This window comes from Musca domestica, unplaced genomic scaffold (assembly GCF_030504385.1).
Source record: "Musca domestica strain aabys unplaced genomic scaffold, Musca_domestica.polishedcontigs.V.1.1 32, whole genome shotgun sequence".
Taxonomy (NCBI): Eukaryota; Metazoa; Arthropoda; class Insecta; order Diptera; family Muscidae; genus Musca; species Musca domestica.
Window position 1 is genome coordinate 4,600,284 of NW_026712311.1, and position 14,958 is coordinate 4,615,241.

The 14,958-nt window shown below is 30.0% G+C and overlaps 2 protein-coding genes across 3 annotated transcripts in view; both read left to right on the forward strand.

Moving 5' to 3' along the window:
• LOC101887396 (protein Mabiki-like) overlaps window positions 1-1,685 on the forward strand; it is an 87,009-nt gene extending 85,324 nt beyond the window's left edge. The window contains exons 2-3 of one of the 2 annotated variants that reach the window (XM_005181558.4): window positions 494-625; window positions 693-1,685. In XM_005181558.4, coding sequence (XP_005181615.2) covers window positions 617-625; window positions 693-1,358 — 675 coding nt within the window. In that variant the 5' untranslated portion in view covers window positions 494-616 and the 3' untranslated portion in view covers window positions 1,359-1,685. Of the gene's footprint in view, window positions 1-493 lie in introns of both variants that reach the window. The other variant, XM_020036083.2, reaches the window with a different exon arrangement.
• A 12,448-nt stretch (window positions 1,686-14,133) lies between these two features.
• LOC101890460 (putative transcriptional regulator cudA) lies at window positions 14,134-14,682 on the forward strand. The gene has a single exon (XM_005175136.1). The coding sequence runs from the start codon at window positions 14,134-14,136 to the stop codon at window positions 14,680-14,682; it is 549 nt and encodes a 182-aa protein (XP_005175193.1).
• Window positions 14,683-14,958: the final 276 nt, after the last annotated feature.

Here is a 14,958-nt window from a genome sequence, read left to right on the forward strand (position 1 = left end):
TTAATATACCCTCCATACTATGGTGGAAAAAAATATCTTCAAAAATATTTACGTTTTCAGCTTCGAATGTTCTTGAAGAGAATCCTCAGTATTCATGATTATAATTTTGAAAAAACCATACAAACAAAAATATTTTATAAAAAATCTAAATAGTCCTTGAAAAAATAGTTCACGATTTTAGCTATGATTGTTCATAAAAATATGGAGTTTTATTCCAAGGATCTGTTAAGTCTTCAAAAATGTTTCCAAAAACCATGATTATAGCTCCGAAATGTCTTGCAGTAAAGTTGTTTAAAATATACGATTTTACGAATGAAAAACATCTCTCTAATGAGGTCTTCATATTTTTGATTCCGAATTAAATTAAAAAAAAATCTGATATTCCTTTTAGTTGGGTATAATCATTGCAGAATTTATTTGGGCTTAGCATTTCAATAATTATTTCCCAACATCCTTCCACACGTATTTATTGCATGATTTGTTTTCCTTTCAGGAAAAAATAAATACCTGTAATTAAACAAATCCGGATCAACTTTAAACCCCTAAAGGGATTAACGAGAACGTTACACAACTGAGATAAACAACCTTCCGATTACGAATCGGGGATAATGAGCAGATGCCACAGGTAATTAAATCCCCCATGTAGCCTTTACAGGTATACCCCTCAAGGATATAAATATTATTCAAATCAGGATCACAACAACATTCACCCTCCGCTCTACAACAAGATAACAACACATAAGGCAAAAGGAAGAAAAATCATTCGAATAAATATGGCTGAATTATATCAACACAAAAAATTCAATTTAAAAGCCGAAGAGGAATATTCCCACAAGAAATTTGCTGGCGCCCAACAGATGAAACGTAAACGTGAAAATATAGAAGACAAAGAAAACATAATCATCACTGCTGATCTAATATTGGAAAAGGCCCAAAGGGAGGCACCACTACCAGAACCTCCAATAAAGCGAAAACAAATAAAACCCTTGTTTCGGCCATGGGAAATCGAAAGCAGCAAGGATAACAACAAAATTAACACAACTCCAGTCTCAAATATCCTCAACCCCATCACACCGAATATTTTACCCTATCATCCGAATATGGTGCGCCACCACAACAGTGCCAATAAACCCCGTACCGAAAAGGAACAAGAGCGAAGGAATCGCAATACCCTCGCCTGCTTGCTAAATCGTCGCCGCAAGCAACAGGAACAACAAATGCTACAACAACAATATATCCTCCACCAACAACAGCATGTTGCCATGATGGAACAATCTCTAAGGTCGGCTCTCTATCTGCGACATTTACAACAACTTGCCTGGCAAAGGCAACAACAGCTTTTCGTTTTTGGCCAATGAAGGAGGCATTGTTTTTATTAAAAGATGTGTGACTGGTTATCGAATAACTGGACAAGTGGAAACACTAAAAAACTTTTTGTTAATAACTGTGATATTAGAAATTTAAATAATTTATAGAAAATAAAAAAAAAACATTAATTATAAAACATATTTTTATAAAAAAAATCGTTCGTATTGAAATGGTGTAAAACCTTTCGAATTCAAGCAAAAAAATAGTCGGCATAAATTTTATTAGATTTACCTATCAAAACCTTCGATATAAATTATGAATGTTAGATTTAAGAAAATTGTAATTATTTGAAAATAAAGTAAGAGGAGATTTAAAAAAAAAAATTAAAAAAATTTTTTGAATAATGACCTAAGGATAGAATAAGGCTTCTGAAAAAAATATTTTTTTTAAGGAAACGGTGCATTTTAGATACAAAGTGGCGCAAAAGTAAACTTCCGATGTTTTTTTTTTTTTGGCTGTAATTAAAACAAGGCACGTTTTGACCGTATCAAATTGTATATACCCTCCATATGGCTGAGGGTATAAAAAATGAAAAACTTCAATTCTTCTTGTGGATTATTTTTATTTGGTCTTTTATATTTTTTACATCAAGTCAAGAATATGATGTCACGTAAATGGCCGCCGCCACAGTTTATTATCATTTGAGAACTTTTTATCACATTTTTCATAATTTTGGCCAAAACTTTCGGTGATAGGTCCTCACATTCCTGATGGATATTATCTTTAAGAGCTGAGGGAGTCTGGGGCTTGTTCACATAAGCTCGCGACTTCAAAAAGTCCCACAAAAACATGTCTGGAGCGGTCAAATCAGGCTATCTTGCTGGCCACTGCAAATCCCCAAAACGCGAGATTAGGCGCCCGGGAAATGCATTCTTCTGCATATCGATTGTGGCACATGCAGTGTGTGCCGTTGCACCGTCCTGTCGGAACCACATTTTTTCCAATCCCAACTTATCAAGTTCCGGCAAAGAGAAGTTGTTGATCATTGCTTTGTAGCGCTCACCATTCACAGTAACCGCTTGGCTCGCGACGTCTTCGAAGAAAAAAGGTCCGATGACTCCTCCAGCGAAAACAGCGCCACATACATAGACTTTGAGCGGGTGTAGTGGCTCTTCGTGGGTTACATGCGGATTTTCAGTGCCCCAGAAGCCTAAATTTTGCTTATTTACCTACCCTCTAAAATGGAAATGGGCCTCATCACTTATGATTATTTTTGATGAAAAATTATCTTTTCTCGGTGGTGATTAAGACTGGATTGAGCTTATGTTAGACACGATTGGCGGTCAGCAGCTAACAGTGTAAAGACCGTCGACTGATACCCATTTGCTTGCACATCATCTGGTCGACGGTGCTTCCATGACATGCTCGGCTACAGCAGCAATATTCTCTGCCATGCCCGGCAGCAGTGTTTCACCAATAGGCGATGGACGGCCAGAAAATCTGCCATGAAATTCACGTTGTGCCAAAGTCATCGACCGCTTATTGGGCAAATAATCTAAAATATATAGGATTTTCTGATAGGAAGATTACTGCCAGAAGAAAATATTCTACAAAATAAGTTGCCATAAAATTCTACTATATGACCCAGAGGACATCAAGACTCTGAATTTTACATAAACACGAGAAAAGCATACATATAAAAACATATTTTAGGGTTAAAGAGCCATACTTTGTGTGACTTTGTGGAAAAATCTCCAACACTTGGATATTTCTCGTAATTATTTTTTTTGTGTTGCACAGTGTAATCTCTGAAAAATATCCTTTAAAAATCCAAGATTGCAGCTCTGATAGTCATTCTTAAAAAAATCCACGTTTTTTGAGTTATATTCCTTGAAATATCCTTAGAAACGCCAAAATCGTGAATTTTACCTCTGATAGTCCTTGAAAAATATTTTGTATTAGAGGCAAAATTCTAGTTCGGACAGTCCTTGAAAAATATTCTATATTAAAGGCAAGATTCTAGTTCGGACAGTCCTTGAAAAATATTCTGTATAGATTGCAGCTCTGATAGTCATTCTTAAAAAAATCCACGTTTTTTTTGAGTTATATTCCGTGAAATATCTTTAGAAACGCCAAAATCGTGAATTTTACCTCTGACAGTCCTTGAAAAATATTCTGTATTAATGGCAAGATTCTAGTTCGGACAGTCCTTGAAATATATTCTGTATTAAATCCATGATTATAGCCGTGAAAGTCCTTAAAAGTATTCAAATTAAGTTCCAAGAGTCCTGGAAATTTTTTTTATGAATACACTGAGAGCTACAATCGGGAATTTCTTTTGAGGAAAGTTTTCGAGGGCATTCAGAAGAGCTATAATCATGGGTAAAGATATCCAAGTAAACTTGGATTTTTAGGAATTTGTTATAAATTTTTTTTTCAAAAATTCGCCATTGTTTGACATCTAAAATATTTTTCGAAGAATAATCGACTTAACTCTTAATGCCTTGATTTTTTCCCCTAAAATTACCATTATTATTCGAACTAGGGGAAAAATTTAAGGCATTAAGAGTTACAGTCGATTATTTTTCGAAAATATTTTTAGAAGGCAAACAATGGCGGATCTTTTCATGAATATTTTTCAAGACCTATCAAAGATGGAATACTGATTTTTTCGGAATATTTTTCTAGGACTAAGAGAGCTACAACCATGGGTTTTCAATGATGATTTCCTAGAACTATCAGACCTTTACTACAGATCTTTATAAATAATATTGAATAATATTTCAAGGGTATCAGAGTTGCCTTCCTATCCGATTTGTATTTGTAGACTATCAGAGCTATAATCATGGGTTTTTTTCAAAATATTATCAAGGACTAAAGTTGTGGAATTTTTAAAGAATGTTCTTCAAGGACTTTCAATGTCATAGTTGTAGATTTTTCAAATTTTTTTCCTCCTCCTCCTCCTCCCAGATCAATAACCGAGATATATTTTATTTTATATTATATGTCATTTAATAACTCCAAAAAGTGTTCCATACATTTTTTCGGAGCAGACCACGATTATATCTGTAATATACATAACTTTAATACATCCTTTCCTTTTTCTCTGAGTTTCCTGCCCAATTCTAAAGAATGGATTGCAAAACCAAGCTGTGAAGTAAGTGCGACTTTGGTACAGCCCTCAATTTTTGCCATCTTCCCTTTATAAAGTTTTCATTTCACATTTTTATAGAATGAGAATTGAGGTCTAGTTGACATCAAATTGTCGCAATTATTTTTTTTTATTTATTACAGTTTTAATATCTACGAAAAACTACTAAAAAAATGTATGAGAATTTATTTATTTCATATTAAATAAAAATCAACTTTGAAGAAAAAAAACTCATAATTTGTTTATTTTTATTTATTGAATTCACCCAATATAATTTCCTAATACAAAAAGTTTAAATAAAGCTTATTTGGCAATTCAAAGCATGCTTTCAGGCGTCCAAGATAAATCAGTGTAATATTTCCACACTTTACAACACTGGTTAGGCATTGAAAAATAGCACAACCCGAACACCATCTATTGATGGCTATGATTCAGATATAAAAAAATACTTTTTCATTGCTATTTTTAAAAGCTTATTACTTTTAAACTAATGTCGTTATTAACATGAAAATTAGCTCAGAATAAAGCGAAAATGATATTCTTTGCTATGCAAATATTTAAAATAAAAAAGAAATATTATTTGAGTGGGGAAAGTGGAAAAACAACTTGGTAAATCAATTTTTGCTTAAACTATTCATATATTTTCGGTACAGTTAACTTTAGCTAAAAGTCCATCCTCTTACATTTCATATGCCACCAATTTGGTTTCTGTATCTTCTATGCTTCCAATGTTATGGGCCAAAGAAAAACCTAATGAAATTTACATAGTCCAAATTTGAATGTGGTGTGTCAATAGATGGCGCTGTCAGAAAGCCATTGCCAGTGTTGCCATGGTACATTAAAATCAACATTTTTTTAGATTGTTGATAACTTTTGAATGCGTTATGATAGCGAAATGATTTAAATGCCAAACTTTAGCTTAGACATTCCTCTTTCGATGCAAAATATTAATATTTGTGAAAAAGAATTACTAAGTTGGCGAAAATTACCAGAAAAGATTTAAAGTTGAAAAATTATGAACTTTTGAAGCACTTGAATAAATATTTTAAAAGAATATTTTATCAAGGACTGTCGGAGGTAAAATCGTGCATTTTCAAGACATGTTTTCCAGGGCTATAATAGTATATTTCGTAAGATATTTAATGGATGAATCATCATAGCTATAAAGGGGGATTTTATAAAGATTATTTTCCGTACACTATCTGAGCTTCTTAAAAAATATTGTTCAAGGACTATCTGAGCTATAATGGTGTATTTCGTAAAGAATATTTTTAAGAACTATAAAGGCTAAAATTTGGGAATTTTGGGTAAGATATTTTTCAAAAATCCGCCATTGTTTGCCTTCTAAAAATATTTTCGAAGAATAATCGACTGTAACTCTCAATGCCTTGAAAATTTTCCCCTAAAATACCCATTATTATTTGAACTAAGCCTTCAAAATAGGGGGAAAATTCAAGGCATTTAGAGATTATTCTTCGAAAATATTTTTAGAAGGCAAACAATGGCGGATTTTTGAAAAATAACTTAAAAGGAATATGAACCTATAATTGTGATTTTTTTTGATGATTTTTGAAGGCATTAATAGATTAATTTAAAAAATAAATAGATTTTCAAGGCACAAGTTGGATTTTTATGCAAGATTTTTTTTCGAAAAATAACAAATATGCTAAAAGACATTTCGGGGTATACTGGTGGATTTTGAAAGCAATATTTTAGAGGGCTTAACGGAGAAAATTATTCTTGGCGACTAAAGCTATGGTAGTTCTTGAGAAATATTTTTTATAAAATTCATGATTAAAGCTTAAATGATCCTTGAAAAATATTCCTTAGAAAATCCTTGAAAAATTGTCTATAAAAGCCACGATTGTAGGTCTAATAGTCCTCGAAGAATATTCCCTATAAAATTCACTATTGAAGCTATAATGGTCCTTGAAAAATAATCCTTACGAAGTCGTTTCAAATAGCTCAAAAATATTCTCTATAAAAGCCACGATTGTAGCTCCGGTAGTCCTCGAAAAATATTCTCTATAAAATCCATGAACATATAGTCCATAGATAGTCCTTGACAAATATTCTTTAAAAAATCCTCGATTATAGCTCCGATAGTCCTTGAAAAATATTCTATACACAGTTATAGCCCGGCTAAAACTTGAAAAATATTCTGTGTAAAGTCCATCATTGTAGCTATGATAATCCTTGAAAAATATTCTCTATAAAATTCAAATCCTTGAAAAAATATTTGTTATAAAGTCCTTGAAAAATATTTCTTAAAAAGTCCATTATTACAGTTCTGGTTGTCCTTCAACGATTTTCTCTACAAAAAACACGATTAAAGCTCCAATGGTCCATGAAAAATACTCTTCAAAAAATCCTCAATTATAACTCTGAAAATCCCTAAAAAATCCGCAAATATATCTCTGATAGTCCCTAAAAATATTACTTAAAAATCCTCCATTAAGCGCTGATAGTCCTTGGTAATTATTCCTATAAAGTCCATTATTACAGTTCTGGTAGTCCTTCAACAATTTTCTCTACAAAAAAAAAAAAAAAAAAAAAAAAACACGATTAAAGCTCCAATGGTCCATGAGAACACTCTTCAAAAAATCTTCAATTATAATTTGGAAAATCCCTAAAAAAGCCTTAAAAAATCGGCAAATATATCCCTGATAGTCCTTAAAAATATTACTTAAAATCCTCCATTAAGCGCTGATAGTCCTTGGTAATTATTTTTCTTCTAAAATTCTTGATTATAGCTTTGATAGCCCTTGAAAAATATTCTTTATGAAATACACGATTAGAGCTCTAATATTCTTAGAAAATATTCCTTATAAAATTCACGATTATGGTTCTGATATTCCTTGGAAACAGTTGTCATTAAAATTCTCGGTTATAGTTCTGATAGTCCTTGAAAATTATTAAAAAAAAAAAAAAAAAAAAAACACACGATTATAACCCCACTTTCCCTAAAAAATATCCTCGGTTATAGTTCTGATTGTCCTTTTCTTCATAATATCCCCGATTATGGATCTGACATTCCTTGAAATGTATTCTTTCTAAAATCCACGGTTATAGCTCTGATGGTCCTTAAAACATTCCTTATAGTATCCACGGATTATAGCCCAGATAGTTCTAAAAAAATATTCAGAAAATCCACGACTACAGCTCAAACAGTCCCTGAAAATTAACCTTTGAAACATTCACGACCAAAGTTCCAAAAGTCCTGGAAAAATATTCTCTAATAAACCAAGATTAAAGTTTCGACAGACCTTTAAAAATAGGCTTTAAATATCCTTGATTTTAGCTCTGACAGAATTTTAAGAATATTCGTTAAAAATCCTAGATTATGACCCTAATAGTAAAATATTCTCTATGAAATCCATGATTGTTGCTCTGAAAAATAATCTGAAAAGTACATGATTAAAACCCTAATATTTCTTGAAAAATAGTCCCTATAAAATACTCGATTCTAGCTCTGATAACCCTTGAAAAATATTCTTTTCAAATCCACGATTAAAGCTCTGATAGTATTTGAAAAATATTAATTATTAAATTCACGATTATAGCTACAAAAGTCCCTGAAAAATATTCTCTATAAAATCCACGATTACAACTCTGAAAGTTCTTGAAGAATATCCTCTAAGAAATCAACTGTTATAGCTCTGGTAGTTCTTTTTAAAATATTTGCAAAAAGTCTACGGTTATAGCTGATAATACTTGGAATAAATTTCTTGAAAATTTACTATTTTAGTCCTTGAAAATGTAGTCCCGAAAATACACGATTGTAGCTCTGACAGTCCTTGATAAAATATCCATAAAAATATTTCTTAAAGTGCCTTAAAAGTTCATCATTTTTCATTTTATATTTTTTTCTGGTAATTTTCGCCAACTTAGTAATTCTTTTTCATAAATATTTTATTTTGCATCGAAAGAGGAATGTCTAAGCTAAAGTTTGGCATTTAAATCATTTCGCTATCACCACGCATTCAAAAGTTATCAACAATCTATGAAAATGATGATTTTAACACAACATGGCAACACTGGCAATGACTTTCTGACAGCGCCATCTATTGACACACCACATTCAAATTTGGACATCGCAAATTTCATTAGGTTTTTCTTTGGCGCATAACTTTGGAACTATAGATGATATAGAAACCAAATTGGTGGCATATGAAAGGTAAGAGAATAGACTTTCAGCTGGTATTTGTTCGGATCAAAGTACGACGGTAGCATAAGTGAAAATTGATTTCTTAGGTTGTTTTTCCACTTTTCCCACACAAGTATTGTTACCTATTTATTTTTTAGAAATGTGTAGCAAAGAAGATCATTTTCGCTTTAGTCTGATCTAATTTTTATGTTAATAGAGATATTGGTTTAGAAGTTATGAACTCTCAAAATTAACAATGAAAAAATATTTTCCAGATTTTAATCGTACCCATCAATAGATGGCGTTCGGGTCGAGCAATTTTCCAATGCTTAACCAGTGTTGTAAAGCGTAGAAAAATTAATGTGATTTAATCCGGGCGCCTGAAAGCATGCTTTGAAATGCATTATAAGCTTTATATAAACTTTTCCAATCTCATTGGGTAAGTACATGCGACTTTAAAAATATATAAAAAAACAAATTATAGGTTTTCATAATTAAATTTTATTAAAAAAAATTTATTAAAAATGAAATAAATATATTATTACATAATAAGAGAGATAATAAAACTATAAAAATCTATAATTGTGTCAATTTCATGTCTTCGAGATCCATAGTTAATTCATACTGGCTGATGTTGGAACAGGTATTTAGGGCTGTAGTCAAATCATACATATTTCGCAGCTCGATTTCTCCCTCCGCATTGTTTATAACTGAAAAGAAAGAGAAAGGGAGGGTTTAAAGGTCTTTCGAATTTATCATAAAATATATCAATAACCGTATCTATTTTTTAAGAATTAATTTTTAAATAGACATTCTTTTAGATTTTCAAGAATATTTTTTTATGGTTTGGAATGCATTTCAGGGCTCAAAGTTGTAATCATGGATTCTTTTGAAAAAAATTTGCATAAAAAATTATTTGCTTTTTAACGCAATCTTGAAATTATATTTAGATATCGTTCGTTTTTAAAGCAATATTTTAGAGGAATTTTAACAGAATCATGGATTTTTAAAAAATATTTGCGGATTTTTCCAGAATCGTAGATTTAAAAAAAATATTTTTCCATTTTTCCAAAATCGTGGATTTAAAACAAATTTTTTTTCCATAATCATGGATTTTAAAAAAAATATTTTTCCAAAATCGTGGATTTTTAAAAAAAATATTTTTCCAGATTCGTGGATTTAAAATAAAAATATTTTTCTATTTTTCCAAAATCGTGGATTTAAAAAAATCCAAAATTGTGGATTTAAAAAAAAAAATATTTTTCCAAAATCGTAGATTTTTAAAAAAATATTTTTTCATTTTCCCAAAATCGTGGATTTTAATAAAATATTTTTTCATTTTTCCAAAATCGTGGATTTAAAAAAAAACATTTTTGGATTTTTCCAGAATCGTGGATTTTCAAAAAAATATTTTTCGAATTTTCCAGAATCGTAGCTTTTAAAAAAATATTTTTCCAAAATCGTGGATATTAAAAAAAAAAATTTCATTTTTCCAAAATTGTGGATTTTAAAAAAAGAATATTTTTCCAAAATCTTGAATTTTAAAAAATAAATTTTTTGATTTTTCCAAAATCGTGGATTTTAAAAAAATATATTTTTCCATTACTCCAAAATCGTGGATTTTTAAAAAATATATTTTTCCAAAATCGTGGATTTCAAAAAAAAAAAAAAAAAAAAAAAAAAAAAACCAAAATCGTGGATTTTTAAAAAAATACTTTTTCAAACTCGTGGATTTTTTAAAACATATTTTTTCATTTTTCCAAAATCGTGGATTTTTAAAAAAATACTTTTTCAAACTCTTGATATTTTATTGAGATATCTTTCATTTTTAAAGCAATATTTTAGAAGAGTTTTAACAGAATCGTGGATTTTTAAAAAATATTTTTCCAAAATCGTGGACTTTTAAAAAATATTTTTCCATTTTTCCAAAATCGTGGATTTTTAAAAAGAAATATTTTTCCAAAATCGTGGACTTTTAAAAAATATTTTTCCATTTTTCCAAAATCGTGGACTTTTAAAAAATATTTTTCCATTTTTCCAAAATCGTGGATTTTTAAAAAGAAATATTTTTCCAAAATCGTGGACTTTTAAAAAATATTTTTCCATTTTTCCAAAATCGTGGATTTTTAAAGAAAAATATTTTTCCGAAATCGACGATTTTTAAAATAACATTTTTCCAAAATCGTGGATTTTTAAAAAAATATTTTTTTCATTTTTCCAAAATCGTGGATTTTTAAAAAAATATTTTTCCATTTTTCCAAAATCGTGGATTTTTAAAAAAATATTTTTCCATTTTTCCAAATCGTGGATTTAAAAAAACATTGTTTGATTTTTTCAGAATCGTAAATATTTAAAAAAAATATTTTTTGATTTTTCCAGAATCGTTTGGAAAAGAATAATTTTCCAAAATCGTGGATTTAAAAAAAATATTTTTCCAAAATCGTGGATTTAAAAAAAATATTTTTCCAAAATCGTGGATTTAAAAAAAATATATTTCCAAAATCGTGGATTTTTAAAAAATACATTTTTCCATTTTTCCAAAATCGTGGATTTTTAAAAAACATATTTTTCCAACATCGTGGATTTAAAAAAAATATTTTTCCAACATCGTGGATTAAAAAAAAATATTTTTCCAACATCGTGGATTTCAAAAAAAAAAAAAAAAAAAAAAACCAAAATCGTGAATTTTTTAAAAAATATTTTTCAAAAATCGTGGATTTTTTAAAAAATATTTTTCCAAACTCGTGGATTTTTAAAAAAATACTTTTCCAAACTCGTGGATTTTTAAAAACATATTTTTTCATTTTTCCAAAATCGTGGATTTTTAAAGAACCATTTTTTGATTTTTTCAGAATCGTAAATTTTTAAAACAAAATATTTTTTGATTTTTTCGGAATTGTGAATTTTTAATACAAAATATTTTTGATTTTTTCAGAATCGTGAATTTTTAAAACAAAATATTTTTTGATTTTTCCAGAATCGTGGATTTTTAAAACATATTTTTTGATTTTCCAAAATCGTGGATTTTTTAAAAAATATATTTTTCGATTTTTCCAAAATTGTGGTTTTTTAAAAAATAGCTTTCAATTTTTCCAGAATTGTAGATATTTTAAAAAAATCGTGGTTTTTTTTAACGTGTATCTTTTAAAAAACAGTTTTTGATTTTTTCAAAATTGTGGTTTTTTAAAAAATAGCTTTCAATTTTTCCAGAATCGTGGTTTATTAAAAAAATATTTTTCAATTTTTCCAGAATCGCAGATTTAAAAAAAATATTTTTCAAAAATCGTGGATTTTTAAAAAAAAATATTCTACGATTTTTGAAAAATATTTTTCGATTTTTCCATAATCTGGATTTAAAAAAATATTTTTTCATTTTTCCAGAATAGTGGATTAAAAAAAAATATTTTTTAATTTTTCCAAAATCGTAGATTTAAAAAAAAGAATATTTTTCCAAAATCGTGGATTTAAAAAAAATATATTTTTCCAGAATCGTAGATTTTAAAAAATATTTTTCAATTTTTCCAGAATCGTGGATTTTAAAAAAAATATGTTTCGATTTTTCTAGAATCGTGGATTTTTAAAAAAAAATATATTTTGAAAAATATCGAAACATTTTTCGATTTTTCCAGAATCGTAGATTTAAAAATATAATTTTCGATTTCTCTAGAATCGTAGATTTTAAAAAAATATTTTTCGATTTTTCCCAAATCGTAGAATTTAAAAAAAAATTATTTTTCCATTTATTCAGAATCGTGGATTTTTAAAAAATATTTTTCGATTTTTCCAGAATCTGGATTTTAAAAAAAATATTTTTTAATTTTTGTAGAATAGTGGACTTTTAAATATATATTTTTCGGTTTTCCCAGAATCGTGGACTTAAAAAAAAAAATATTTTTCGATTTTTCCAGAATCGTGGATTTTAAAAAATAAAAACTTTCTTGGGATATTTTTGAAAGATTTTCAAGGATTAAAAAATATATTTTTTTTGGAAAGAAAATTTTAAAAATTTTTGGAGAAGTTTTAATACAAGGTGGCGCACAAGGAATCCTCCTATCAGAAAATGCTATAAATTTTACAATTGACCCCTAATGTCAATCAGTTACACGTTAGTAAACAATATTACGCTACACTGCTCCAGAACGCAGAATATTGGAGACTATTTATTTGACTATTAATCGATCGGTGACTTTGGCACAACTTGAATTGCGTCGCAGACTTCCTGGCGGTCCAACGCCTACTGGTGAAGCACTGAGACGTTTATACGCTCGAATCGAAGAGACTGGCACAACAAATGATGCTGCCAGGCGCCTGGCAGACCCCAGAGTATCCGTTCTGCAGTGAAAATTGCATTAGCTGTTAGCTGCTGACCGCCATTTGCATATTAGCGAAATTTACGCTTCTGGGGCATCGAACCTTTTTTCTTCGAAAACGTCGCGGGCCAAACGGTTACTGTGAATGGTGAGCACTACAAAGCAATGATCAACGAGTTCTTCTTGCCGCAACTTGAGGAGTTTGGATTGGAAAACATGTGGTTCATACAGGACGGAGCAACAGCACACTGCACGTGCCATAATCGATATGCTGAAGTATGATTTTCCCGGGCGCCTAATCTTCGGTTTAGCGATTTACACTGGCCAGCAAAATTGCCTGATTTGACCGCTCCATACTTCTTTTTGTGGGGCTTTTTGAAGTCGCGGTCGACATAATCGACAAGCTTCAAACACTCTTAGCTATTAAAGAAAATATCCGTCAAGAATGTGAGGACCTATTTCCGGAGATTTTGTCCAAAGTGATGGAAAATGACATAAAAAGGGCTCAAATAACAATAAACTGAGGCGGCGGTCATTTACATGACATCATGTTCTCGATTTGAAAAAAAAGTTGAAAAATTCAACCCTCAAGCGAAGCGGACTTTTTGATCCATTTTTAAAAATATTAAAATAAAAAAAAATAATAAGATTTTAGGGTTAAAGCCGTACTTTGTGTGAGTTTGTGCAAAAATCTCCAACAAAGCATAAAATGATGCTTTGTGGATGGATGGATTTCTTCAAGGACTAAAATATTCTCTATAAAATTTCAATATAAGTTTTCTAGGTATTTAATTTTCTACGTCTCATGATTGTGCAAGAAATCCCAAATTATCAATGAACACCTTTTGGAATCACACAAACATTTTTCTTTATTGGCATGCGAGCCCCATAAAAATAAAAACAAATGGATTACGAGGTATAAGCAGGGTAATTACAACACCTTAATAAATTTGGTATCTAATATAAACCTAGGCGCATTTAATCCCTTGTAATTAGGTAATAAAAATCCGGACACTCAAAAAAAGGGAGTAATAAAATGTATGGATCCCTAATGACACCTTGCAGGTAGTAGGAAACCTGTACATAGGGATACCTATGTTAACCTAAAATCGTATAAATAATTTGCATCAGCAAGTCAGAACATTATTCACCCACCACAACTCAAATGGTTAAGAAGTCACTAAAGCGTTAATCAAACACAACAAAAATTATATAAAATGGCATCGATTACCAATTATCAACACAAGAAATTCAGTGTGAAAACTGAGGAATATCAGCACAAGAAATTTGATTCGACTAAAAGAAAACTCAATGAAATTGAAAAGGAAGAATTGACCATAACAGCCGATTTTATATTGCAACAAGCCCAGAAGGAGAAAAATACCGATTTGCCACAAATCAAAAGAAAACAAACGAAAGCTCTATTTCGTCCATGGGAAGATAAGGAAGGAAGTAATATCAACAACGTCACCAAGAGGCCACACAGTTGTCCACCAACTGAAGTTGCACCCCAGGAATCCAACTCGAAACGCAGACGCAACACTGGGAGTGCTTTAATGCGACGTCGCCAGCAACTGAAGCAGCAACAGGCCGAACAATGGCTAAGGCAACAACAATATATTGCCTATCACCAGCAACAACAGCAATACAATGCCGCTGTAATGGAACAAACGATGAGGAATTCCGTTTATTTGGCATATTTACAACAATTGGCACAACAACAAAGACAGCAACAACAATTATTTGTTTTCGGTCTGCAACATTAGAGATGTTAAATTTAATCCCCCCAAAAGGCAATTTATTTAAGGCGATTGACTGATTTTCGAATTGGTCGTAAAATATGAGAAGTTCTGTGATAGTTATAATTAATATTTGTATAATTTATTATTTATTTATTTAATATACTTATTTATTTATCAATAAAAAATGAAAAAAACAAAAATTAAACATATTTGAATTTTCATTATTAAAAACCTAAAGATTAGATAAGATTATCTTTGATAAGTATGGGAATCTTCAAATATCTCCGATTTGGACAATAA